Source organism: Columba livia, chromosome 2 (genome assembly GCF_036013475.1).
Source record: "Columba livia isolate bColLiv1 breed racing homer chromosome 2, bColLiv1.pat.W.v2, whole genome shotgun sequence".
In the NCBI taxonomy this organism is placed as follows: Eukaryota; Metazoa; Chordata; class Aves; order Columbiformes; family Columbidae; genus Columba; species Columba livia.
This window is the reverse complement of record NC_088603.1, coordinates 64,541,287-64,567,512: the sequence shown is the minus strand read 5'-3', so window position 1 is coordinate 64,567,512 and position 26,226 is coordinate 64,541,287. Positions and strand designations below refer to the sequence as shown.

The following is a 26,226-nucleotide window of genomic DNA, read 5'->3' as shown; positions in this document are numbered from 1 at the left end:
TTTGACTTGACCTGCTGCACCTTAGTGCCAGCACAAAGGCTGGGGTCCAGAAAATGACAGTGAGCATCCAGGCAAACAATTCTTACAGAAGAGAGATCTGACTGGTTTTTACATTGAAATGCATAACCATAGTTGACAGCATAAATAGTATGCATGAGACCTGTGCCTTTGAAAATCTGTTAACCATCACCAGAAATCTGTGTGTTCCTGATATACAGAACTGTGAATCATTTTATTGAGAATTAGATTCCCTCTGGTTTATACCAAACAAGGGATTTTGAAACCTTTTAGGATTAGAGAGTAGAAGGTCTCAAGTGTCTTTTGAATTAAATTTTGGTCCCAGTCAGGACAAGGCAAAAGTATAATTGAATTAGAGATTAATTTATAAAATCACAAATATTAGAGCCAAGTACCATCACAGCTGCAGGTGACTGCAAGAAAAATATGAACATTTTAAAGGCATTCCTAGTAACCACATAGGTTTTATGAAGTCTGCATACTGTTTCAAAATGCCCCTTTATTTAAATCAGATGTTCTCCACACTCTAGCTAATACTAAACACTTTTGAAAGTTTTGGTATCACGTGCTGTAGTAAAGGTTTGTACTTTCTTTCTTGAATTTTCTAAATTCTTTCCAGTTCCTTATGACCCAGGTAGCTCCCAGTGAGTCCTAGGCTGCTATTTCCATTTTACTTCAGGGTTTCAAGTATTCCAAGCTTGGCTCAAAAAGCACCAAAGTACACATATAAGTTAAAAAGAGGTGTGTCAACCTTTTTATGAGGTTAGTTATTACTAGATTTAGCTATATTTTCTTGTATAATTATAGCAAATTTCAGCTACAATCAATAATATTTTCTCCCATCAGTGATAAAATAAAAATATTAGATTATTATATTTGCATACTATTTATGTGTGCAGTGTGTGTGAACACACAGCAAATGCATTCCGTTGCAGTGTTCACGCACACGCCTGTAAGCTGATGCATACAAATATGCACATGCTCAATAATCTAAAGACAGTGGACAGCTTCCCTGTTTATTGCCATATCTAATGCACTTCTTGTGAGTAAAACATAGACTGAAGGCTATCAGCCACCCAAACAACGCATCCTTGAGCTGCATCCCATTAAATCATTCTGATTATTACTACTTAATAAATACACCCTTCCTCAGAGTACCACATTTTGTACTTATATTTATTATCTAATGGCTATTTTAATGTATGTTGGAATAATTAATCAAAATGCACAAGCAACAATCCTCTCCCTATGTTTTCAAGTAATCAGAATACTTACACTTATTATTTTTTTTCTTCTGCACAGGAGTTTATTTTGTTTTACTTTAGATGAGACTGAGTGGGGATATTTTCTTTATTTTCACCCACTTCTTTCCAGAAATTAACTTTATTTTGCCTCTGATATGTCAAAGCACCAAAACATTAGATAAAAATTAATGAATACTGCAGTCCTATGGGATTTAAGCATATCACAGAATCACACAATGCTAGGGATTGGAAGGGACCTCAAAAGATCATCTAGTCCAATCCCCCTGCCGGAGCAGGAACACCTAGAAGAGGATACACGGGAAGGCGTCCAGGCGGGTTTGGAATGTCATATGCTTTCATGCTTTGCTTATATGAGGAATTTCAGGAGGGAGACATCTAGAAGTTTTGGTAGTTTTCTCAAGTATTGCCAGTGAACAGATAAAACTCATGTTATTTGCTGAGTATCAGCTGAACAGTATATACATACCAGTACTCTAGTCCTAACCTGAACGATGGCATTAAAAACCACAGGCAAGTTTAACTGTGCTGTTATTCTTGGATTTATAACTATGTAATAGCTAAATTGTCAGCATCTTTCGCAGTCGCAATATCAAAATTATCAAATCTGATTTTTTTTTTTAAGTTCTAATTATGGGAGAATCCTATCGGCTGCAAACTCACCAGGTTTATAAAGTCAGTCACCCAAAGACAGACTTAACATCAAACAGGACTAGATATGAGACAAAACACAGGAATATCTGTATGCTAGTTCTCTTTAATAGCAAATAATTTTTTAAAATAAAACCAAAACAAGAAAGCAATACTTTAAAAAAACCTCAGAACTGTTGCATATAAGCTTATTAAAATAACATTATATAAGCTTAACAAAATAATGTATTTCTCATGTAAAATTGAGTTAAGCCATCACACAAGGCAAATACAGACAGAAAAGCTATTAGCAACACCACCTGTATGTTTTTTGTTTAATTTCTACGTTAGCATGAGAATTATTTGTTATGCATAAACTAATTTCTCTCTATAAAAAAAAACTGATACAAAATTCATTATTTTAGTGTTGTAAAGGTAGATTATAAAATGGTTACATCTCTATGTCCAAAATGTCTGATTTGCTGTTCTGAAGACATATATCTCATCTTTCTTACAAGAAAACAGAGGAGGAAACATATCAAAGGCTGAACAGCACTCATAGGGATTTCATGTTCCCATGAAAGAAAATTATCATATTCAACTTCCCCAGAATTCAGTTCAAGCACTTAAATTACTCTTAAGTAAATCTCTAAGCATGGAAGACACTGAACATTTGAGGAAAAGTTAATAAATGACAGAAGCTGTTGGCAGACAGAAGCTATAAATAGAAACCAAAGAGAGAAAAGTACAACCATACAAATCCCTCAGTTTCTTCTAAATATTATTTGTAGGTACAACATTTTGAGGCAAATGTTCTCCAAATTAAGCACATCTAACAGATAATTTTGGGTGTAAATTTAACTTCAGGCTTTTGAGGATGAAGAAAACCTAAGAGGTTGTTCAAGTCTTAATCTGCAATAGGATGACAGGAAGTCGGGTCCTGTATTTGGTTCACTGTTAGCTTCTAGCCAAGAGCCCATCCACAGTAATGTCAGTACAAGATTACTGCGATTTGTCTTGATTCAGGAACACATTTAAGCCCATGTTTACTGGTGAGTATATGAGCTTTTCAGCTCTAAGTGAGCAAAGAGGCAGCATTAGCCATCTTCCTTGGTCAGCTTTGCACCAAAGGTTCTGCGGGTAAGTTCCCCTAAGCTCCCTGGGGAGACAGAGCTGTCATCTCTGGTTGCTTAAGTATTTTTGACGGGTTTCAATGTTGCTGCATATATTTTTCCAGTGCAAGATTAACTATAAAGGTACCTGGAGGAACTTTTATTCATTTTGTTGGGAGGGGCTGGGGGGAGTGTTGGGTTTTTACTTCTGCTTAACTTTAAATATTTTCTTAAATGCCAGGGAAATCAAAAGTATTTGAGCACAGGCTTAACTGCTGTATCAAATAAAAGACACAGACATACTTGCTTAAGAGCTTGGCTAAATTAGGAGCTTATTTTGAACTGATCACAAATGTAATAATATTCTCTCAGGTCTTTGTCAGACAGCTCAACTAAGGACACATGAATCATAGACAATTCACAGATGCCACAGGGCAAAACATTCTAACCCTATTCTCATGGTTTTTAACATTATGGGTTTATGTCTACATTGCTAATACCCAGAAACTTGCTGAAGAATCTCTACATATTTCTACTCTTTTGGAAAAATATATTTCATAGTTACTAGAAAAAGTGCATACATTTATATGAGTTTCAGTCATGGCAGGTGCTTTTTCACGTTCCTCCAACAGTGCTTCAAGTTCAGTTTGTTCATAAATGTATTTTTTGTATTAATGGCAAGAAATCAGCAACAATGACATTTAATTTCTCATAGTAATAAGTTACCAGCATTAAAGGTAAGGAAACCCACTATTCCTTTTGTATACTTAATGAAATTATGCTCAGGGCTCTATTTCTATGAACTACAAATTATTCCCATTACTAACAGAGAAGCAGTGCAAGAAATAGGATTGCTGTCATTAACAGAACTAATACTGTGGGTGAATGCCTTATTTACTAATGCAAATTAAGCCACAGCCTATCGGGAGCCAGTTTGCTCAAAGGGCTGAGGATGCACTTCTAACCATTAAGGCTGCGTAAAGAATTCATAAATGCAGAAAGTGTTCCCGACTTTTACACAAAACTGGTGGACTCATCCTAATGTTTCATATTAAAATGGCTCCATTGGTAACAATGGATTCATGGCAATTTCAGTCCGAATCCAGGCCTATTAATTTTTTTCCTTCAATATATTAAATTTCACATAGATTAAATTACAAATCTATTCAAAAACAACTAATTTGAAACTAATCTGCTACATACTCTTCCTTTACTTTTTTCATTACGATAACAATTCACTGTTTAGTGAATTGATGCAGGACAATCAGCAAAGCTTCTTACTGTAAATGGGAACAAGCTGCAGTATTGTAGGCTGTCTACATACATTCATAAGACTACATTAGTGCTATTTATGAATGTAAAAATGAATTATCCTAATTAATATATTGAAAATCTACTATTTTGTAACATTACAACTAACACCTCATTATAGTACACCATTTTTTGTGGGCCTAAGTCCATTAAGTATGCAATGTATTCTACTTACGTCTTAATGTTATGCCTGCGAATCACATATATCATGTGTAATTTAAAAGAAAAACTGCATATGTCCTCATTAAAAGCCAAAAATCGTTTCTCTTTTCTGAATGCATCTGCAAAAAAGTTTTGCCATCAAATTTGGGTGGGTTTTTTTCCTTTTTCTGGAACAATGTAATTTTGGTGGTTATTCTGTTATTGCTAACCTTTTTATATCACAGAATAGTTAATTTATTTCTAATACTACTATACAGTACTCTTGTATTTTCCCCCTCAAATTCTACTGGAAAGTATCACCTTGTAAAAATATTTTGATGTTTCTTTAGTAGCTATTTATGTTTGGTTTATGTATCATTCCATATGGCATTATCATCTCAAGCCTCAATATGTACTCAACTTATCTTCCTATTATAAGTTACCAATCACAAAAATTACATGCTTTATATTTAAAGGATTATAATCTTTCATTTTCTGCTCATTACATTTTTTCTGTCTATGCAACTGCAGCACAGTCACTGCTCTGGTCATTTTTTTCACTTTCCTGTGGGCTGGTGATTGTCACCCTTGGATTTCTGGATGTTTGTTCAAGATGGAAATCAACCTAGAGAAAAAGGACATGTACTGTTAACTTCATCAGTACTTCATTTCAATACAATGTTAGATCTTCATACTAAAATTTCCACAGGGGATTCTTAATGTCAAAAAATATTTTTTGAGAGTGATCACATTAACATTTTTATTCACATTATATACTTTCCGAAGGACAAAGTACTCAAATTAGACTTTCCACCCCAATTCCTTCATCAAACATCCAGTTACCCACATAACCATTTAAAGTGAATGCTCACTCACTTTCTCTACTTCCATAAATAATTTCAGCTTTTCTAAAAACAAACAAAAAAATCAATATATCAAGCATAGAATAAATTCAGGGCCCAAGAAAACGTCATATTACTCAGCTCTCTTAATTGAAAAATGTTCTTGTGTGTCATACAGAAACAGAAGAAAGCCTAGCTGCAAGATGCAAGCAATGATGCCCAGTGTCACAAAAAGCAAAGGAAGAGTCTGTTTTTCAGCAGCCTATAGGCAGGGAATATGTGGCAAGTTGTTCTGCTTCTTACGCTCAAGAATCTTGCTCTTCCCAGATCTGGATTCTCCCCATAAATCAAAACACTTAATTTCCCACATTTTGTTTGCTGGTCTGTTCATCTGACACTCGTGATAGTCCAGTTGATTTTTCTGAGCAACATCTCTCCATCTAAGCCAGCAGCATGTTATCGTGTCTCCTAAATTATTAGGACATTTGCTTTTAAACCAACTAAAGCCTCTTGCTTTGAGAATCTTGTTCATCTTCACTGTCTTTTCCAATTTCTAAGAAATGGAAACATTTTCCACAAAGCAAAGGCAAGAGCCCTTTATGAAATGCAACTTCTATGAAAGTCAACTTATCAAAATAATGAGGCGCTGTGGTTTCATGAACACACCCTTCTGCTCTGTCCTAAAGGACAATGTAGTGTGGAAATATACAATGATTATTCTTTTTTGGAAATTGCAAGTTTGTTCATTTGTTTTTTCAAAATTCAGCATACTAAGGAAAGCAGGAGATGCAGATTCATCAAATAGTGAGAAACATCTGCTTTCTCAGTTGGAAGACATGTAATTACAGATATAACTGATCTATACAGATGGAAAACAGCTTTTCCCACTGTCCTGGTTTTGTTAAAAAACAAGTTTCTCTTTTAGTGAATTTCCCTATCAGCTAAAGCCTTCATATGAGCTGGGTTTTCCTGGAGAACCAGATATATGTCTTGGTAAACATAGCAATGGAATGCGAAGTTATTGATAACAAATGGATGCACTTTTCGTGAGAGGGGCAACGAGAAACAGGTGACCAAGAAAATTACCAACTTATTATAACATCCCATTCATGTGAATACTTCATATAAAAGTGGGAGATCACGAGGATCTCGGCCCTTTTGCTTATGGACAACATTAGGAGAGGACCTTGCTAGTCGTCCCTGTGAACTGAGGCCCAGTGACAGCTCTGGTTGGCTGCAGAGTCCAATCCAGGACTTCGGGTGCCGGCTCTGCAGTTGCTGGGACTTTCAAGAGTGGTTTTGTATATTTTGTATTATTTTCTCTATTCTAATTAGTAGCATGAGTAAAACATTTTTAATTTTTCCAACTCTCTGTCCTTCTTTCCCTCCCGATCGCTTGTCCTTAGTGGGAAGGGGGGAGAGGGATGGGCTGAAGGGAGAAGAGGGGGTTAACAATACATCTGCCACAGTTTTATTGTCACCCCACAATCAAAACCCACGACACCCACAAACTGAAGTTCTCATAAATGCCCTCAGGACTTAACAGGAGTGAGCTACTTAGAGACTAGCTGAGAAGAATGAGTAACAGTAACTTAAGAACAACAAACTGAAAGAATTCTCACCTGCTTCTGGCTGTCAGGATCCTCTTCTTTTATTTCTTCTTCAGGGTGAAGATCATCTTGGTAGTTCAAGTGCTCCATTCCCTCACCATTTTCTTCATTTTTATTGCCATTTAAATGGATAGATTCCTCTTCCTCTGCTTGGTCAACAGTCTCTGTTGCTTCTGCTTCAACTTCATAATTCCCATTTAATTTCTTCTTGTTTTCTTCCACTTTACTGCTTTCTTTAACAGTTGCCCCACTTTCCTCTGCATTCACTTCTCGATATTCTTCCTCTCCTTTATATGTGTCCTCTTCCCTGTCAGTTTCCTCTTCTGCATTTTCTTCTTCATCTACAGTTTCTGCTGGCCTCTGGTGAAAGGAAAAGCAGCAGCATTATGAGGCATTTTTAATCAGAACGCACCACACAATTCTGAAACGTGATAGACATCAAAATCACAATTACATCATTACTGGGGACTAAGTATGCTAGTTTGAGGTTTGTCCACATGGACAGAAAATTATTCTTCTGTATGAACATCCCGTAATGCACTCTTATTCTACATTAAAAAAATGCGTTAGTGAGATATAAATGTATTACACTGGGTTAATCCATTTGACCTTACTCATAACAACTGCAATGAGCTAGATTTAATTTATACAGCAACAGCTACTTTGTTTCAGCTATTCCAGTTTCCCTGACATTCTAGCATGTCATACATACCTGTTTGTAAAATCCTGTCACAATAAAATATGATACATCACTAGCCCACAAACTGTTCCCCAAGAAGCATTTTAGCTATGGACCAGGCCATGCCATGCCAATCGGTCGTATTGTGCAGCCTGTCTTATTTGCGTTCACAGAAAAGTCACAAGACAGATGAGGCAGATCTACTGGTCATTTCCATAACATCATTTGTCTTCCCAAAGACCCCTCTATAGGGTGGCATGGTCATGATTTGTTTGATATTTAGCAGTTAATTTTTCCTACACAGTGTCAAACCAGCAGACCGGAGGAACAGGATCATGTCCTGTATTGAAGAAAGGTAAACAGAAACTCACTATAGATAAAGCTGCTAGCAGTACCATTTTATGACAACCTGAAAGAGCATGAAGGGTGTTGGTCTCCTCCCCCAAGTTGCAAGTGCTAGGACAAGAGGAAATGGCCTGAAGTTGCACCAGGGGAGGTTCAAATTGGATATTAGGAAAAATTTCTTCACGGAAAGGGTTGTCAGGCATTGGAACAGGCTGCCCAGGGAAGTGGTGGAGTCACCATCCCTGGAGGTGTTTAAAAGGCATTTGCACAAGGTTCTTAGTGACATGGTTTAGTGCTGGATTTAGGTTATGGTTGGACTCAATGATCCTGAGGGTCTCTTCCAACCAAAATGATTCTCTGATTCTATATACTATCTAGTTGTTGTAATTTGTCTTCCAGTTTCAGCTTTGAAGATTCACCTGACTATTCAGTGAACCAATGCCCCCACTGCCAAGATGACTTACGTACTTGTGCTAAGGTTTGAAAGAAAATAAAGAGAAAAATATCCCATAGGAGTGACAGGGTGTCTGCCTCCAACACAGCCTCGTCAGACTCTAAATCTAAAGTAAACAAGCTAAGAGCAAGAGATTATCTCTTAATCAAAAGTGTTTGGAATTTTACTATCATTAGCAGCTCCGTTATGCAGGCAGCCATCTGCTAAAGACCTATAAGTTATGTCTTACAAAAATCTCTTTTCCTCACTGATACTAAGATTAAAAAAAAATCATCACATTAAACATATTAGTAAAAACCAAGTCAGCAATAACAACAATTGATTGAAGCCTCTTGATGAAACACCTTGCTTTTACTATGGTATCCAAGTAGCAACATAAGACAATTATGCCAGTGCACAATACTGCATTCACACAGCTTTGAAAAGGACAAGTTATTGCATTGTAATAATCCATAGAATGACAAATTACTAGAAATATTACATGGTTACCTGGCCAGATAAATTATGGCTCCATAAGTAATTTTTGGAGTACAGTGGTGTCTATGTGTTTTTCATTCGACTCTTCCTAACTCACTATCATCTGGTAACATCAAACTGGCCTAATTTCCACCAAATTAAAAATTAAACAAGCCAAGTCTCTACAGACAACTTCAAAGAAGTCACTATCCAAAGCAAACATGAGCCAACTTTGGTAACCTCCAGCACACAAAGAGAGCAAAGAATCTGTAGATCCATAAATTCTCAGAACTTACCTGCTAGTCTCACACACGTGACCTACTGATTTCTTTTCAGTCTGCTAAGGAAACTAGCAGCTCTAGATTCTGACCAGAAACAGGGGAGGGTGGGACAAATCAAATGCACCAGACATTGCTAGCTAAAATTAAGTGGTTTTGGTTTTGCATCATGACACCTGCTTACTACGTCATTACAAATGCCAAGTGAAGAGAGGGTGAGAAAAGAAGAAAAACAAACCCAGTCTTTCTCAGTTCACTGTTGTAGTCATCCAAGATAATATTATTTCCAGCATTTTGTTACTGCCTGGTAGTGAGTACTATCAGAATAAAATATCTGCCCTTGCCTGAACTACTTTAGCATGGTGGCTCACTTCAGACTGCAGAAGGTGTGGAGACCTTACACCATGGTGTAAATGTATGTATCCTAATGCATATGCTTTTACTGGTTTCATTGCTGTGGAAGCCGCCTTTGGCACACAAGCGCAATGGGCATTTGAGGGGCAGTAACTTTTTAAGGTGCTACGCTAGCCAGACTCACAAGAGTCTGTCTAAAATAGGTGTGGATGCAAATTTTTTAAGAGTGAAAACTGAGTGACACAGAAGATACACAGAGCACATAGAACCATACCCAGAAACTCACTGGAAGCTCATAGGGAACTGGCATGAAAATAACATTCAGATTTCAACTAATTTAACTGGGCCAGTCAAGCTAAATTGCCTGAAAAACAATAGTAAAAAACAAGATCGGTAAAATAAATCCCATCAGTGCAAGTGTGAAGTTTTTATAGTCACTGAAAATTTCAAGATAGCTGAGCATTTTACTACAACAGTTATTACCACTACAGACAAAATAAAAAGTCATGTTTACAGCTAATAATCAGAAAGCAAAATGCATTCTTCACTTAATCTCATTTCAAGCTGCATTATACCAGAATGGATATTTCAGACAAGTTAAAATCAGCATTGATCCAGAGGAAAAGACCTTCCACAAGGTAATCTAAAATGCAGTATTGTTCCCACTGCATGCAGAGTCACAGGTAGGCTTTGAAATGCGAATATAATCACAGATGATGTATTTCAGAATGCACAGCAGACCTAAGACAGGACTGTAGGGAGGGAACTGACGGCTAAAATCACCCATCAAATCATACGTTGGTCTTTACATAAAAAGTGTGATATTTTCTACTGAGATCTTATTGATCTACTAGCTATGCATAAATTAGCATTTTCTATTTTAAGTACACCTTCTTCACTGAGAGAGATATATACTTAGCAAAAGTTAGATTCTTCTTATTTAGGGAAAGAGAATCTTTATATGCATGTATATTAATACATACAGTAAGGAAAATAGAAAAAGGGAGAAAACCAGAGCTTTTTATGGTCCAGAGCCTGTAAATGCTGTACATGCTTAACTTTACCTCTTGAACAGTTCCAGTGATTTCAGTGAACCTCAAATAGTGAGCTAGAGCCCACGTTGAAGTTCTTGCTAGGTCTGGTTATAATTCAAAGTCCCATGGAGTCAATGGGATTGAAATTGACACACTCCAGCCATCCGTCCACCTACAACTGTACAAAATGCCTATTACATTTACATCAAAGTTACTGCAAACTGTTTTCTCTCAGTCAGGATAAATCAGGATGGGCATACTGAAAGGCAAAACAAGTACCTACATATCCTTGCAGAAATTATCAGACTCATTTCTAGAAGCCAGCAATGATCTTGTATACTTAAGGAAAAGCAGTGATATTTCACATCATAGTTTTTAGCTTTTCATCAGTTATCTTTTAAATAACCAGAATACTCCCAGTAAGAGGTTCCTATACAGGGACTTCATTGGCTGGATATCTAGGACAGATGTGGGACTCTGCTGCTCCTGTTTGCACCCCAGAAGTCAGAGTTTGGCTTTCAGCCAGTGTGTTGGCTCACAGGAAGTCATACAAGTACTTTACATTTGGAATTCCTGTAAAAGCCCAAGGTACCTCAAATCCAGAGAACCAGACGTATCTCCAGGCCTGACTGAGGTCTCTCACCACTTTGTAACACAACTAAACGAACACAAGCATCAAATATTAATATCAGCACATCAACATGAGAGATTGCAGGATCATAACAGAGAACAAGGGGCACTTCAGAAACTCAGGCTGGAAGCACTCAGCCAGTTGTAGCCCAGGCTAACTGAACACATATACTGTAATGAACTACAGAAGTGTCCCTGTGTTACTTTAGTCCTGTGTCCACATCACAGCACCACAACTTGAACCTGACAGCAAGAAACCTAGGACAGGAGAGGCAAGAGATGATTAGATTCTTATTCCTTGAGGTAATTTTCATAGAGAAGTAAGTGGCTTCTAAGTCAGAGGACTTTTCTGGTGACTGTGATGGATTATCTTCGTAGAATCATTGAATCATGGAATGGTTTGGGTTGGAAAGGACCTTAAAGATCATCTAGTTCAAACCCCCTGTGCCATGGGCAGGGACACCTTCCACCAGACCAGGTTGCTCTAAGCCCAATCCAACCTGGCCTTGAACACTTCCAGGGATGGGGCATCCACAGCTTCTCTGGGCAGCCTGTTCCAGGGCTTCACCACCCTGAATAGTGAAGGATTTCTTCCTTATGTCTCATCCAAATCTACCCTCTTTCAGTTTAAAGCCATTACTCTTTGTCATGCAGAAGTGTCAAATGCTTTGCACAAGTCCAGGTAAATGATGTCAGTTGCTCTTCCGTTATCCAACAATGCTGTAACCCCGTCACAGAAGCCCACCAAATTTGTCAGGCATAATTTGCCCTTGGTGAAGCAAATCACCAGTCACCTCCTTAGCATAGTTTCCAGGAGGATCTGCTCCATGATCTTTGCTGGGCACAGAGGTTAGACTGACTGGCCTGTAGTTCCCCAGTTCTTCCTTTTCCCCCTTTTTTAAAATTAGGGTTATGTTTCCCCTTTTTCAGTCAGCAGGAACTTCAGCAGACTGCCAAGACTTCTCAAATACAATGGATGGTGGCTTAACAACTCGATCCACCAGTTCCTTTAGGACATGCACATGCATCTCATCAGGCCCCACGGACTTGTGCACTTTCATGTTCCTTAGATGGTCTCAAACCTGATCTTCTCCTACAGTGGGAGGTTCTTCATTCTCCCAATCCTTGCCTTTGCCTTCTGTGAATTGGGCAGTGTGGAGAGAGCACTTGCTGGTGAAGACAGGCAAAAAAGATGCTGAGTACCTCAAAGTTCTCCATATCACAAGTAACCAGGCCTCCTGTTTCCTTCCAGAGAGGGCCCACATTTCCCATAGTCTTCCTTTTATCACCCATGTACCCCCAGAAGCTTTTCTTGTCACACTTTATGTCCCTGGCCAGAGTTAATTCTATCAGGGCTTTAGCTTTCCTAACACCATCCCTGGCTACTTGGACAATTCCCCTGCATTCCTCCCAGGCCACATGTCTTTGCTTCTACCCTTGTAGGATTCCTTTTTTTGTGTTATAGTTTGTCCAAGAGCTCCTTGTTCATCCATGCAGGTCTTCTGGCATTTTTTCCTGACTTCCTCTTTGTTGGGATGCATCTCTTGTGAGGCTGGAGGAGGTGATCCCCGAATATTGATGAGCTGTCTTGGGCCCCTCTTCCCTCTAGGGCTTTATTTCATGGTGCTCTACCAAGCAGATCCCTGAAGAGGGGATCTCCTCAAGTCCAGGGTAATGAGACTGCTGTGTACACTCCTCACTGCTTTGAGGATCTTGAACTCCACCATTTCATGGTCACTGCAGCCAAAGCTGCCCTTAAGCTTCACATTCCCCACCAGTCTCTCCTTGTTGGTGAGAACAAGGTCCAGCATAGCACCTCTCCCTGTTGGCTTCTCTATCACTAGAAGAAGGAAGTTATCATCAATGCATTCCAGGAACCTCCTGGATTGCATATACCCTGCTGTGTTGTCCATCCCACAGATATTGGGATGACTGAAGTCCCCCATAAGGACCAGACCTTGTGAATGTAAAGCCACTCCTATCTGTTTATGGAGGGCCTCACCTGCTCAGTCTTCCTGGTCAGGAGGCCAGTAGCCGACCTCTGTTATAATGTCACCTGTCCCTGTCCTCCCTTTAGTCCTGACCCATAAGCACTTGGTTGGCTCCTCATCCATCTCAAGGCAGAGCTCCATGCACTCCAGCCAGACACTGACATAGAGGGCAACACCCCCACCTCATCTCCCCTGCCCGTCATTCCTAAAGAGCCTATATCCTTCCATTCCAACACTTCAGCCATAGGAGCCATTCCACCACATCTCCATGAGGCCAATAAGAAGACAGCCCTGCAGGTGTGCACATGCCTCTAGCACTTCTTGTTCATTCCCCATGCTACATGCATTTGCATAGAGGCATTTAAGTTGGGTGCCTGAAGAAGCTGACTTAATGGCTGGAGTGGCTGGAATTCCTTTGTCCTGCTCTCCAGGTGCTCTCCTGATGACCTCTGATCCTTCCCCAGGCTCTGGGCATCTATTGCTGACACTGGTATCAAACTGGTAGGAGTTGGATGGATTGAGGTTCCCCTCATTCCTCCAATAGTCAGAATTACCCATAGCAAGGTTTGTTATTTTGCCCTTTTTATGGTTGTAACAACATAGGAAGTAACCTTCTTTCTTGTATTGCTGGCTGCATCTTTTAAGTGAAGATGGTGCTTTTGCTGTTCCCCAGTCGAAAGTACAGTGGTTAAAATAACTAGTTTTCAAACTGTTCCTTCATGACTGTGACTTCTTTGCTTGTCATGGACTAGCAGTAAACAGACTCACCGACAAAAGACTTGTATGTGTATATTGAAAGGCATATTCAACCAAAGGCACATGAAACAACTGAAGTGCTTCTCAGCTTCATGCTGGAAACATGGACCCAGCTTACCTTGTGGAAACCTCCCGACTTAGTAACAGGTTGATGAAGAACAGAGTGAATTTCATTTTGCATTCAAGAAATATGATTGCTTGATGGTATTTTTAATCTCAGCAAAAACAGAGTGTTTAAAAAAGAAAGATGTATTCTAATTACACTCATCATGCTATCATTCATTAAGAGCTACATTACCAAATGCCATCATCATTCAAAAGTAATAAGTCAGGAAATCTTCAAATATTGAAGCATTTGGCGTCTTTTCCTCTAGGGATGCTAATGTAACCTCTCACAACGTTTGTACATGACTGATACTAGAATATTGAAAAGTGCAGTATCACAATCATTTAAGGCAGAAATTACTTTATAGCATTAATATAAAACATAATTTTGTTTTATTGAAGCCATTTGGAAATGTTTATTTGGCTAATGGTCACAACAGACAAACAATAAGGCAGACAACAAAAATCTTAATGGTTGCAAATACAGACATGAATACATCTCACAAATGCAGCATCAGGAACACTTAACTTTGATTGCACCAGACCTCTCCAGAACAGAGCTTCCCTTGCTCCTACCCAGTCAGGAATGCTTTGTAGCTGCATGGCACAGATTCCAACAGCAAAACATTTTGTTCTCAAACCAGATAGGGTTGCTAAGTGACAGCAGCCCTCATCTCTTCCACATCATTTACAAAATCCAGGCTCTTAAAAACAAACAAATGAATAGTTAAGGGTTCATCAGTCTGACACTTCCCACACAGTAAATGCACGGTTGTTCCTGACAGACGGCAAAAAAGTCTTTCTCCCCACAACATTTAAACACCAACCATCTTAAATGCTGAATGTTGTTGTTTTTTTGGTTTATTTTTTTACAACAAATGCAGCACCTGTATCCAATCCACAGAATCTGATTTTTCATAAGATAATAGAACCCAGAAGTGTAACTGGAATGAAGGGAAACTATGTAACCTGAAAAAAAACAGCTTTTCAAACTCCATTCCTCAGTTTCACTGTGTGGCAACTGGAAGTCTGCAGAATTCCTTAATTATAAAACAGCCATGGCAGACAAGAAAAAATCTGATCAGATCTTTACTTTTCTAAGATGTACATAAGTCAACAGTATTTTTCTCCATCTATTTCACTGACGATCATGTCTAGTTTTTTCCATAACATTTTCCATGCGTTCATTAAAATTTGCCGAAACCTCACACCCTACAATACAGTATGATCTGTTGAGCATCCTCACAGACAATGACAAGATTGATAAGAATCTAGAAAGAAGCACTACCGAGGCTGCAAAAATACAGATTGTTTTTTTGTTTGTTTGTTTGTTTGTTTTTCCAGAAATAGAGACTTCTAGAGTGAATGAAAAATGTTAAGGAATTTGAGAAATTGTCTGCTCTAGGATTGCCATATTTTTTCAAAACAGGTGCACATACAGAAAATTTTTTTTTGTGTGGTGTCAACACTACTTTTCCAACAGAACTGCATTTGCTGGCTTCACTCAGAAGTGAAGGCCCTCCAACAGTTGGCCAAATAAGCCTTTAAAGAAAAGATCACACCTTGCTGCTATAGCTTCAGAAATCAGTCATGCAATGCAGAAACCAAGGGAAAATCTCTCTTCTCATTCTGAGTTGCAAGGAACCAACCAGAATAAGTTCCCCTATCTCACACTGACAAACAGTAAAAAAATTAAGTGTATATAAGCAGAGCTGAAGGAAGAACACACAGGAAAAAGCCTTATCTGATGGTTTGTCAGCACTCAAAATCCAGAATGCTTAAATTACAGCCGCATCACCTGTAGCAAAATTGGAGCATAAAAATCTCCGCAGGTATTCTTTCCAAATGCCATTTTGAAATCCATATAGATGTAGTGCGAAATATTTCTTCAAGAAAAGTTCTGGCCTTTTTAATCAAGGAATGTCTTTTTGAGCAGTCAGCCTGTTTTAATGTTGATTCAATGCAAACGTTAACATTTTATTTTCAGCAATAAGGAAGATAAACATTTTATTATGTTCACTGAAAGGTGCAAATTTTCTGCACTGATGATACACTCCAGAGCACCTAGGGGTGATACACAGTCCCACATCACAGCCCCGGAAATAGGGAATAATGAGTACCATCAGGACTGCATTAACCAGTGAACATATCTGTAATAACGGAAAGCAATTGGCTACTGAAAGAACCAGGAGTGTCAACATCTACCAAAAAAATCCAAATCAGTGGCCATTAGACAAATTTATCATCCAGTGATTTTTACACATTGTGGAATAATTACTGAGGGGGCAAATTACTGAAACTAATTATCAAAGACAAACTTACTGTGAGTAAAGTTATATCCACATTCTCAGCACACAAGGCCTCTTCTTGGCACACATGGAATCTGCTCTGCAATGGTTTCCCCTCCAAACCTGGCCTGCATCCTTAGACATTGACACACGAGGGGAGCTCAGTGTGCTGGCACTAAGGAAAATAGGGGTGAAGCGGTGTGGAGATACCACAGTTGGGCTCTGTGTGCAAGGCAGGTACAGACCTAGATGGTATTGTGCATATATTTGCTGTCAAGTAAGAGATAACACATTATTCCACCCAAAATGCTGATTGCTGAGCTAGCAGTTGCGGCAAAACCTGTCCTGTGGATCAACCTTGCTCATTATAATTTCATTATAATACTAAAACACACCTCCATCCCAAAAGCTACCCGCCTTCCTTTCCAGCGGAGCGTATTCTCTGAATTATTTTAAGTCTATACCTTTAAAATCAAAGCAAGATAATTTTACACCAATCAATAACAAAGGCATGTAAGACTAGAGTCACTCGAGCTCCACCTAAACATAGAAAATAGTATAAAATACCCTAACAACAGGGGAAAGTTAGGGAAGACACCATCACGGGGAAGTCAAGGAGACAGCACCACAGCCTTGTGGGATCAGTTGACAGGCTGGACCTGTCTTGCCCACCCATAGGTGGGTAAGTCTTACCTTTGGGTAAGACTCACAGACTTGCTTATACTGAGTGTTTCTCTGGGAAACCTGGACTTCAAGCTTGTATTTGTAATCACATTAGTAGTACTATATAGTAACCTTAGAATATATATATATATGGTACCAAAGTGTATTTTTTCCAGACAGTGTATTTTATCAACAGCAATTTAAAATAACTTGAACCTGTTGCTTTAATAAATCTCATTATCTGTAAATTTGGTTGTGAGAATCTCTCACTGCATGTGCTCAGACTTATAGTACATATTATACTATTTGTGAATCTGTGTAAGCACACAAGTTCAATGATCACAACCTGACTTTGAACTATTGGTGGATCTGTAACTGTGTGAATTCAACATAACACCAGACTGGCTGTTGAGCACGATTGGATTTATAGTGCTGGCTTGAGGTCATTTTGGTTTAATTTGGCATCACTCAGAAGCTAAGCTCAGCTGGCCCAGCCCCCAGTAATATCTGAGGACAAGCTGGAACGAAAATGGGCTTAGTTTCTGCCAAATTAACCCTCTTAATGCAACACAAATAAACACAAAGAGAGGGAGATGCTGGTGATGAATCTGGAGGGGCAAAAAAAGACACAAACAAACAAAACAAAACAAAAAAACACCACTGAATATTTATTCTACATCACTTACATCTCAATAGCCATTATCATATACCCCATGGCAATGTAGACTGGCACAGCAACATGCCCGAATTTCTGGTAGGGATCATGCACTGAACAACTCCATATCTCGTATATTTCATACTTACTCCACCTCCCAAGGTCTCAACATGGAAGAAAAACAACTATGCTTATGGAAATAGACAAACTAATGCAAACTTGCAGTGTTATTTCAATACTATTACTACTAACTGCTGTTTCACAAAGTATATAAAATTAAAGAAAAAGTAGTAGTTTGTTCTAATAACTTTACAAGTGAGAAAATTTTCTCTCTCAGAAAGTTACATCAAATATATTTATATTACTAACAGCAAACTCCAAGTAACACACTTAAGTGACACTTCAAATAAGGAACCCCTATTGCTTTGCTGCCTCCCTGCAAAGAACAGCTATAAAACCACCTTGTTTCCTTGCTATTTCCACAATTGATTTCATAGTCTGTCATCAGTTACTACGTATGTTGACATGGTGATATAAATAACCAACCAGGAGTAAGTCTGCATGTCAAGAGAAGAAACTATCCATTTTGTAATTCGAAGCTGAAGTCTGGTACAGAATATAGAACAGAAGGGTTTGGTTTCAGGCAAAACACTGATTTTTCCTCCTTGATGTTCAATTACAACTGTCAGCTAGTCTGGAATAAAGCAAATCCTTTTCTTTTAATGTGTTCTCAGGTGGCAGGCAGCATTTTACAAAACAGGACATAAGGAGGTATCTAGCCAGTATTACTCTTAAGTTTAGTTACTGGCTAATGTGGCATTTGTTCAACCATGCGCTTCAAATGGCAAGACAGAGAAGGTACATAAAAGAGAAAAAAGACTCAGTTCTATCTTCACCACCTTATTTATGTGGCTGATGGAAATGATAGGATATCAGAAGTGTCAGCATCCTAGTGAAAGCCGGCATGTAAATATTTATGCATCATGTGAGATAGTCAAACCCTGGCTGGCTGTCCTTTTCCATGTTTCTAGCAATAATAGCAACGGCAGTTCAGATAGGAAAAAGCTATATAGCTCTACATCACAGAATATTAAAAGATTTAAAATGGGCATTAACAAGAACATGTAAAATGCTAAATGCTTCCAAGGTCTGAGTAACCTCAGTTATCTGGGAATAAAAAGTACTCGGTGTTACTCAGACAGACCTGGCTTGTTGTCAGATTGCCTAGGAAACTATACATGAACTTTTAAAGTGTGAAACAAACCATGTCTTGAGTTGCAATACATTTTGATGTTTTGTCTGGCTTTTCTGAAAATATGAAAATCAGATCATTAATAGCGTGTATGGCTGATTCCACACACACACACACACCCTCCTCCCCCCCCCCCTTCAAACACACTTGCTTCCAGTTCTTTCTCCAGGTAGCAACATCAGTTGACGGCGACTGAAAAATCTGAGGAAAATGCATGAACCTTGGTACATGAGCTTAGAGGTATCAAGCAAGTCCCTAGTGTTGCAAGCTTGCCAGCACAACCAATGTTCACTGGCAACTGCACCAACAACTGTAACTACCACTGTCAAGTACAGAAGTGGCAGTGCACAGGCAGCAATTCTTCCCTCTCTGGTGACAGTCACCATCTTGTGTCTGAGGCAAACTGGTCAGACCCACTGGCAGAGCTGTTGCTTGGAGCATCTCCATGGAGAATTAAGGCTGCTGTCTCCAGTGTTCTTGGATTTCATATGAATTGCAGTCAACTTAAAAACTAAGACCTGACAACCCAATTTACACTGTCAAATACTTTACACTACCCAAAGGAATTCTTTACACACCTTTGGAGGCCAATAAACAGGCTAATCATTTTTTAATTTGATTATTGTACTGTCAAGACCAGTGTAGGATATACTTCAGGATGTCATAAGAAACAACGATGAAGATGACAGTTCTTCCCCAATGTCAGCACTATCAGTACAACCCAACACATCCTAATTATCACAACATATCACAAGGACAACTGCAATTAACAGGGCTGATGAGCGCAATGGCTCCCCGTTTCAATCACCTGATTCACACTTCTTCAAGAATAACGTCTATAAAGTAGCTGAGTAAAACTCCTTCCCATTAAAGTAAATAAGTCATAAAGAATGACCCTTCTTAGAAACAGAAATCCAGATTTTATTTTTTTTTTAGATGGGTATGGTGCCATTCTTCAAAATGGCTACAGCAGCAACTTCATATGTTGTTTTTGTTAATGTACAGATTGGTATTGCAGGCAAAAATTAAAACAAAGGGTAAGCTAATAAAACTTCTGTCTATTTTCTCCTCAGACATTTTTTAAAGGTAGAAGACAAAATGTATATGTGTAGTATTCTTTTACCCAATTAAAATAAATTGAAAAAAAAAAAATCAACCACCTAAATATAGGACTGAAATAATCAAAGATGAACAAATAGAGAAGTTGGAAGAGAAGTGCAGAGCAGTGGTCTCCAAGCTGTTTTATTGCACAGCCCTACCAGTACAAAAATTTTGAGCACATACTGCCAGTATAGAATCATAGAATAGTCTGGGTTGGAAGGGACCTTCCAAGCTCATCTAGTCCAGCCCCCTGCAATGAGCAGGGACATCTTCAACTGGATCAGGTTGCTTAGAGCCCTGTCCAGCCTGGCCTTGAATGTCTCCAGGGATGGGACATCTACCACCTCTCTGGGCAACCTATGCCAGTGTTTTTACCATTCTTATTGTAAAACATCTCCTCCTTTATCTAGCCTAAATCTCCCCTCTTTTAATTCAAAACCATTACCCCTTGTCCTATCACAACAGACCCTGCTAAAAATTCTGTCCTCATCTTTCCTATAAGCCCCCTTTAAGTACTGAAAGGCTGTAATAAGGTCTCCCCAGGTCTCTTCTCCAGGCTGAACAACCCCAACTCTCAGCCTGTCCTCAGAGGAGAGGTGTTCCAGACCCATGATCATTTTTGTCACCTCCTCTGGACCCTCTCCAACAGGTCCAGGTCCTTCTTATGTTGGGGGCTCCAGAGCCAGACACAGGACTCCAGGTGGGGTCTCACCAGAGCAGAGTAGAAGGGTGGAATCACCTCCCTTGACCTGCTGGCCATGCTCCTTTTAATGCAGCCCAAGATAGGATTGGCCTTCTGGGCTGCAAGCGCACATTGCCAGCTCATGTCATCTTTCATCCACCAGCATCCCCAAGTCCTCCTCTGCAGGGCTGCTCTCAGTCCCTTCATCCCCCAGCCTGTATTGACAGCTGGGCTTGCCCCGACTCAGATGCAGGACCTTGTACTTGGCCTTGTTGAACATCATGAGCTTCTTCACATGGGCCCACTTCTTGAGCTTGTCTAGATCCCTATGGATGGCATCACGTCCCTCCAGCACATCACCCACACCTCTCAGCTTGATATTGTCCACAAACTTCCTGAGAGTGCACTGGATCCCACTGTCTATGTTGTTGATGAAGATATTAAATAGCACTGGTCCCAATACAGAACCCCGAGAGACACCACTCATCACTGATCTCCATCTGGCCATTGGGCCATGGCCACTACCCTCTAGATGCGACCATCCAACTGATTCTATGATTCTATGATTCCTCATCCAGCGAATAGTCTATCCATCAAATTAATATCTCTCCAATTTAGAGAGAAGGAGGTTTGGCAGCATCATGTCAAAGGCCTTACAAAAGTCCAGACAGAGTATATCAGTTGCTCTTTCCTTGTCCACTAATGTAGTCTATCCATCATAGAAGTACATGTATATACTTATATACATAAGTCAATGTATATACCTATTTATAAGTATACATGCAAGTACTACTGAAGTTCTAATATTTTCTTCCTGCACCCAATGGATTGTCTTTCATATCCCCTGGGCTGTGCACACTCCACTTCAAAGACAACTGCTCTAAAAATCATCTAGGCCAGTGCCCTGCTGGGCCAACTTGAAAATAAAAATAGGTTGTTTGAGGCCCTGTCCAGTTGTTTTAAAAAATCCTGAAGATTCCCCATGCTCTCTGGACAGGGAAGTGCTTACACAATATCACTGCTGAAAATATTTTTCTTATGTCCAACTAGTATTTTCTTTGCTGCAAATTCTGACCATTGCGTTATCCTATCACTGTGCAACACAAAGAAAAGGCTGGCTCTGTCCTCTCTGTAACTCCACCTGTAGCTGAAGAAAGCAGTTTGATCTGCCTTCCCTTGCTTAGCCTGGAAGATGAATCAAGCCCAGTTCCTTAAGCTTCTCCTTGTGTCATAGGCTCTAGCCCCCTAAATGTTTTAGTGTGTTGCTGTGCTGGACTCCATCCTGTTTGTAAATACCTCTCTTGTACTGGAAAGAACTCAAAACTGGACAAAATACTCTAGATGCAGCCTCAGAGGTGCCAAGTTAAGGGAGATAATCCATTCTCTTGATGTGCTGGCTGTGCTCTCATAAGTGCAGCCCAGCATGCACAGTCAATCTTCATCACCCAAAGGGAGCACTGCTGACTCATTGGCAACTTGCTGGCCACTAGAGCTGCCTGGCCTCTCCTGCAGAGTTGCTCTTCAGCCTACCCATGCCACCTGTGCCAATGCAGTTATCCTGTTCCAGGTACCACACTTCATATTTCTCTCTGTTGAACTTCATGAGGCTCAAGCAAGCTCATTCTTTCAAGCTGTTGAGATCGTTCTGAAAGGCAGCTGTGCGTATCACCTAATAATGACAGTTTGGCTTTACCACTGAGCCTGGATAATGCTGTATCCCATGCCATTGTCCATGTTACTGATGGACATATTAAAAAACATCAGACCCAGTATCAAATCCTGAGGACCACATCCATAAATAGGTGCCAGTTAAATTTCAACCAAATGACCTTTTAAGTCCCACCAAACCAGCCAGTTTTTCATCCACCTTATAGGCCACAAATCCAGTCCCTACCTTCCTTAAGGATACCTTCCTCCCCATACCTAACACACTCCTTCCAGTTTCTCCTACAAATAGAAAAGTCTACACTGAAAACAAGATAAACGACAATAACTGCTCTCCCTTCATCCACAGAGCCAGTTATTTAATCACTGAGGCAAAGACTTTGGTTAAGTTTGATTTGCCCATAGTAAATCCATTTTGGCTACTGCAAATCACATGCATCAGCTTCCACTTCTTGACAAGCTTTGGCTTTCCCAATTTCATCCCTGCCTGCCCAGGCAATGTCTCTATGCTGCTCCTTAGCAGTCTATCCCTTCTTCTACCTACCACACTCCACCTCTTTAAGTATGAAGTCAGGAGTCTTCTGTTCATACTGGTCTCCTGCTATGCCTGCTTATTTTCTTGCACATGGGGACAGTTCTTGTGCTTTGAGGAAGACACTCTTGGGAATCAACCAGATCTCCTGTGTTCCTCTGCACTTCAAGGCAGTCTCACACAGGATCCTGCCTGACTGTTTGCCAAACAAGCCCAAGTCCACTCTCCTGAATTCTAGGATTTTTTGTTTGTTTGTGGTTTTTTTCTTTGTTAATTGCCAACCCACTTCCTTCAGGGTCTTAAACCCTAACATCTCATGGCTACTGCAACTGAGGCTGCCACCGAGTATCACAACCCCAATCACTTCCTCTTTATTCATAAGTAGCAAATTCAGCAGAATGCCTCTCCTAATCAATGGGAGAGGTGCCTGAGGACTGGAGGAAAGCAAATGTCACTCCAGTCTTCAAAAAGGGCAAGAAGGAGGACCCAGGTAATTATAGACCGGTCAGCCTCACCTCCATCCCCGGAAAGGTGATAGAACAAATTATCTTTGGTGCCATCTCAAGGCATATCAAGGATAAGAGGGTCATTAGGGGCAGTCAACATGGCTTCACCAAGGGGAAGTAGTGCTTAACCAGCCTCATAGCCTTTTATGAGGACATATCCAGGTGGATAGATTATGGCAAAGTAGTGCATGTGGTCTACCTTGATTTCAGTAAAGCATTTGACACAGTCTCCCACAGCATCCTCGCTGATAAACTGAGGAATTGTGGTCTGGACGATTGGGTAGTGAGGTGGACTGCGAACTGGCTGAAGGAAAGAAGTTGTAGTCAATGTGGAGGAGTCTAGTTGGAGGCCTGTATCTAGTGGAGTCCTTCAAGGGTCAGTACTAGGACTACTACTATTCAATATATCCATCAACAACTTGGATGAGGGAATAGAGTGCACTGTCAGCAAGTTTGTCACACAAAACTGAGAGGAATGGCTGACATACCAGAAGGCTGTGATGCCATCCAGTGAGACCTGGACAGGCTGGAGAGTGAGGGTGGGGAAAAAATTAATGAAATATAACAAGGGAAAGTGTAGAGTCTTGCATGTGGGCAGGAACAACCCCAGGTTTCAGTATAAATTGGAGAACGACCTATTAGAGAGCAGTGCAGGGGAATGGGACCTGTGGGTCCTGGTGGACAGCAGGATGACCCTGAGCCAGCACTGTGCCCTTGTGGCCAAGAAGGCCAATGGCATCCTGGGCTGTATTAGAAGGGGGGTGGTTAGTAGGTCCAGAGAGGTTCTTCTTCCCCTCTACTCTGCCCTGGTGAGACCACACCTGGAATATTGTGTCCAGTTCTGGGCCCCTCAGTTCAAGAAGGCCAGGGAACTGCTGGAGAGAGTCCAGCACAGGGCAACAAAGTTGATGAAGGGAGTGGAGCATCTCCCTTATGAGGAAAGGCTGAGGGAGTTGGGTCTCTTTAGCTTGGAGAAGAGGAGACTGAGGGGTGACCTCATTAATGTTTACAAATATGTAAAGGGTGAGTGTCATGAGGATGGAGCCAGGCTATTCTCGGTGACAACCAACAGTAGGACAAGAGGTAATGGGTACAAACTGGAACACAAAAGGTTCCACTTAAAATTGAGAAGAAACTTCTTCTCAGTGAGGGTAACAGAACACTGGAACAGGCTGCCCGGGGAGGTTGTGGAGTCTCCTTCTCTGGAGACATTCAAAACCCACCTGGACACCTTCCTGTGTAACCTCATCCAGATGTTCCTGCTCCAGCATGGGGATTGGACTAGATGATCTTTTGAGGTCCCTTCCAAACCCTGACATTCTGTGATTCTGTCATTTGGTAACTGTCCCACTACCTACATCAGAAAATTGCCTCCAACACACTTCAGAAATCACCCAGCTTGTTTGTTCTCTGTGTATTTAAAGTGTATTTACAAACAACTACTTTTAATTCCCTCTCTCCCATTTATTTACAATCTCACATTCACAACTGTTTCTCAGCATTGATCTGACCACCAGGAAGGCAGAAAAATGCTCAAGAATTCCTCATGTTGTTGAGAGGATTTTTAGCCTGAGAAATCTATTGGATATTCTGTGACTCCCTACACTGCAGCATGGATCAGAAGCATTATCTTGTGGCCCAGGTGGCTGTCCCCAAACCATTATCAACAGACACGTGGGCCACAATGTAACGTCTTGTGGACCGGACACAAAGTTGAACAAGCTGGAAAATTCCTACAAACAGACAAGATGAAAAAGAGTATTGTCTTGTGAGCAATACGCTAGCAGAAAAAAAAAAAAAAAAAAAAAAAAAAAGTTTTCAGCAAATATTTTAAGCAGTTCTACTCTCCACTTCATTAGAATAAACTTCAACTTACCTGTTTACAGGATTATTTCAGTTCACATGAGTTTCTTTTAAAAATAAATCAAAGTAAAGCAAAGGGGATATAATCTTATGTTTAGTTATCAAGACCTATTTATTGCACATAAGTCTTAGAATAAAAAAGTTGGCTACGTACCTTGTTGCTCCAACAGAAGAAAGCGCTGGCAGCTTCAATAAAAATCAGATAAATCCACATCTACTTGTGGTACAGGACTGCAGGAATTCTGACCTTCTGTGTCATAGTCCCTTTACATTGCTCCACCAGTACAAAGGGACTGTTATCCAGGTGGATCTATTTAGCAGCTAGGGAGGCCTGATTCACTTAGGCCCTATAAGAGGTCTCAGTGCAGTTCCCAAGATGATGTACGATGAAAAGGTAACTGATATTTGACACATTAACAGAAAATTAAGTTTTGCTAAAGCTCCCATAAAAGAAGCCATACCCTTGAGCTGTTACAATCAACCCCACAGAATTATACTGTACACTTGAAAGAAACTGGTGAAAGAAAAACAACACACAGCCTGTGATCCTCAAAAAAAAAAAAAGCCACTTATTTCAAGCTCGATCAATACCTGGTCCAGCGGAACTTCTACACGAGTGTCTTCATCTTCCTGCACTTCAGCTGCCCCCCACATTTCAGATGGTTCTTCTCTGGCTTTGTAAACATCTTCACCTACAATGGGAAAAATACAGAGCAGAAGGAAGTGAAGCCCAATTGTGGCACCCGGCGGCAGTAGTGCTGAACTGCAGTCAGGTTTCTGAGCTGGCCCACCATTCACTACATCGTTCTTATAACGAAGTTTTCAGTCTCCCATTATTGTCAATTTGTTTTCCTTTCCTTTTTAATAAGAAATATTTGCACGCTGCGCGATTTGTGGAAAGGAAACAGACACTAAACAAAGCCCTACATCTGAAGTTCCTTCAATTCTGACAAAGGACAGGAGTAAATCCAAACTAAATGCATGACAACATATTACTTCTGTTGCTACAGT

The 26,226-nt window shown here is 40.0% G+C and overlaps 1 protein-coding gene across 2 annotated transcripts in view; it reads right to left on the bottom strand.

Annotated features, from left to right (window-relative positions):
* Positions 1–2,019: 2,019 nt before the first annotated feature.
* Positions 2,020–26,226, bottom strand: part of DCDC2 (doublecortin domain containing 2) — a 71,173-nt gene continuing 46,966 nt past the window's right edge. For both annotated transcript variants that reach the window (XM_065052302.1, XM_065052301.1), the window contains 3 exons: positions 25,807–25,907; positions 6,939–7,286; positions 2,020–5,099 (listed from right to left, as the gene is read on the bottom strand). In XM_065052302.1, the coding sequence (XP_064908374.1) occupies positions 4,992–5,099; positions 6,939–7,286; positions 25,807–25,907 (557 nt within the window). In that variant the 3' untranslated portion in view covers positions 2,020–4,991. The remainder of the gene's footprint in view (positions 5,100–6,938; positions 7,287–25,806; positions 25,908–26,226) is intronic.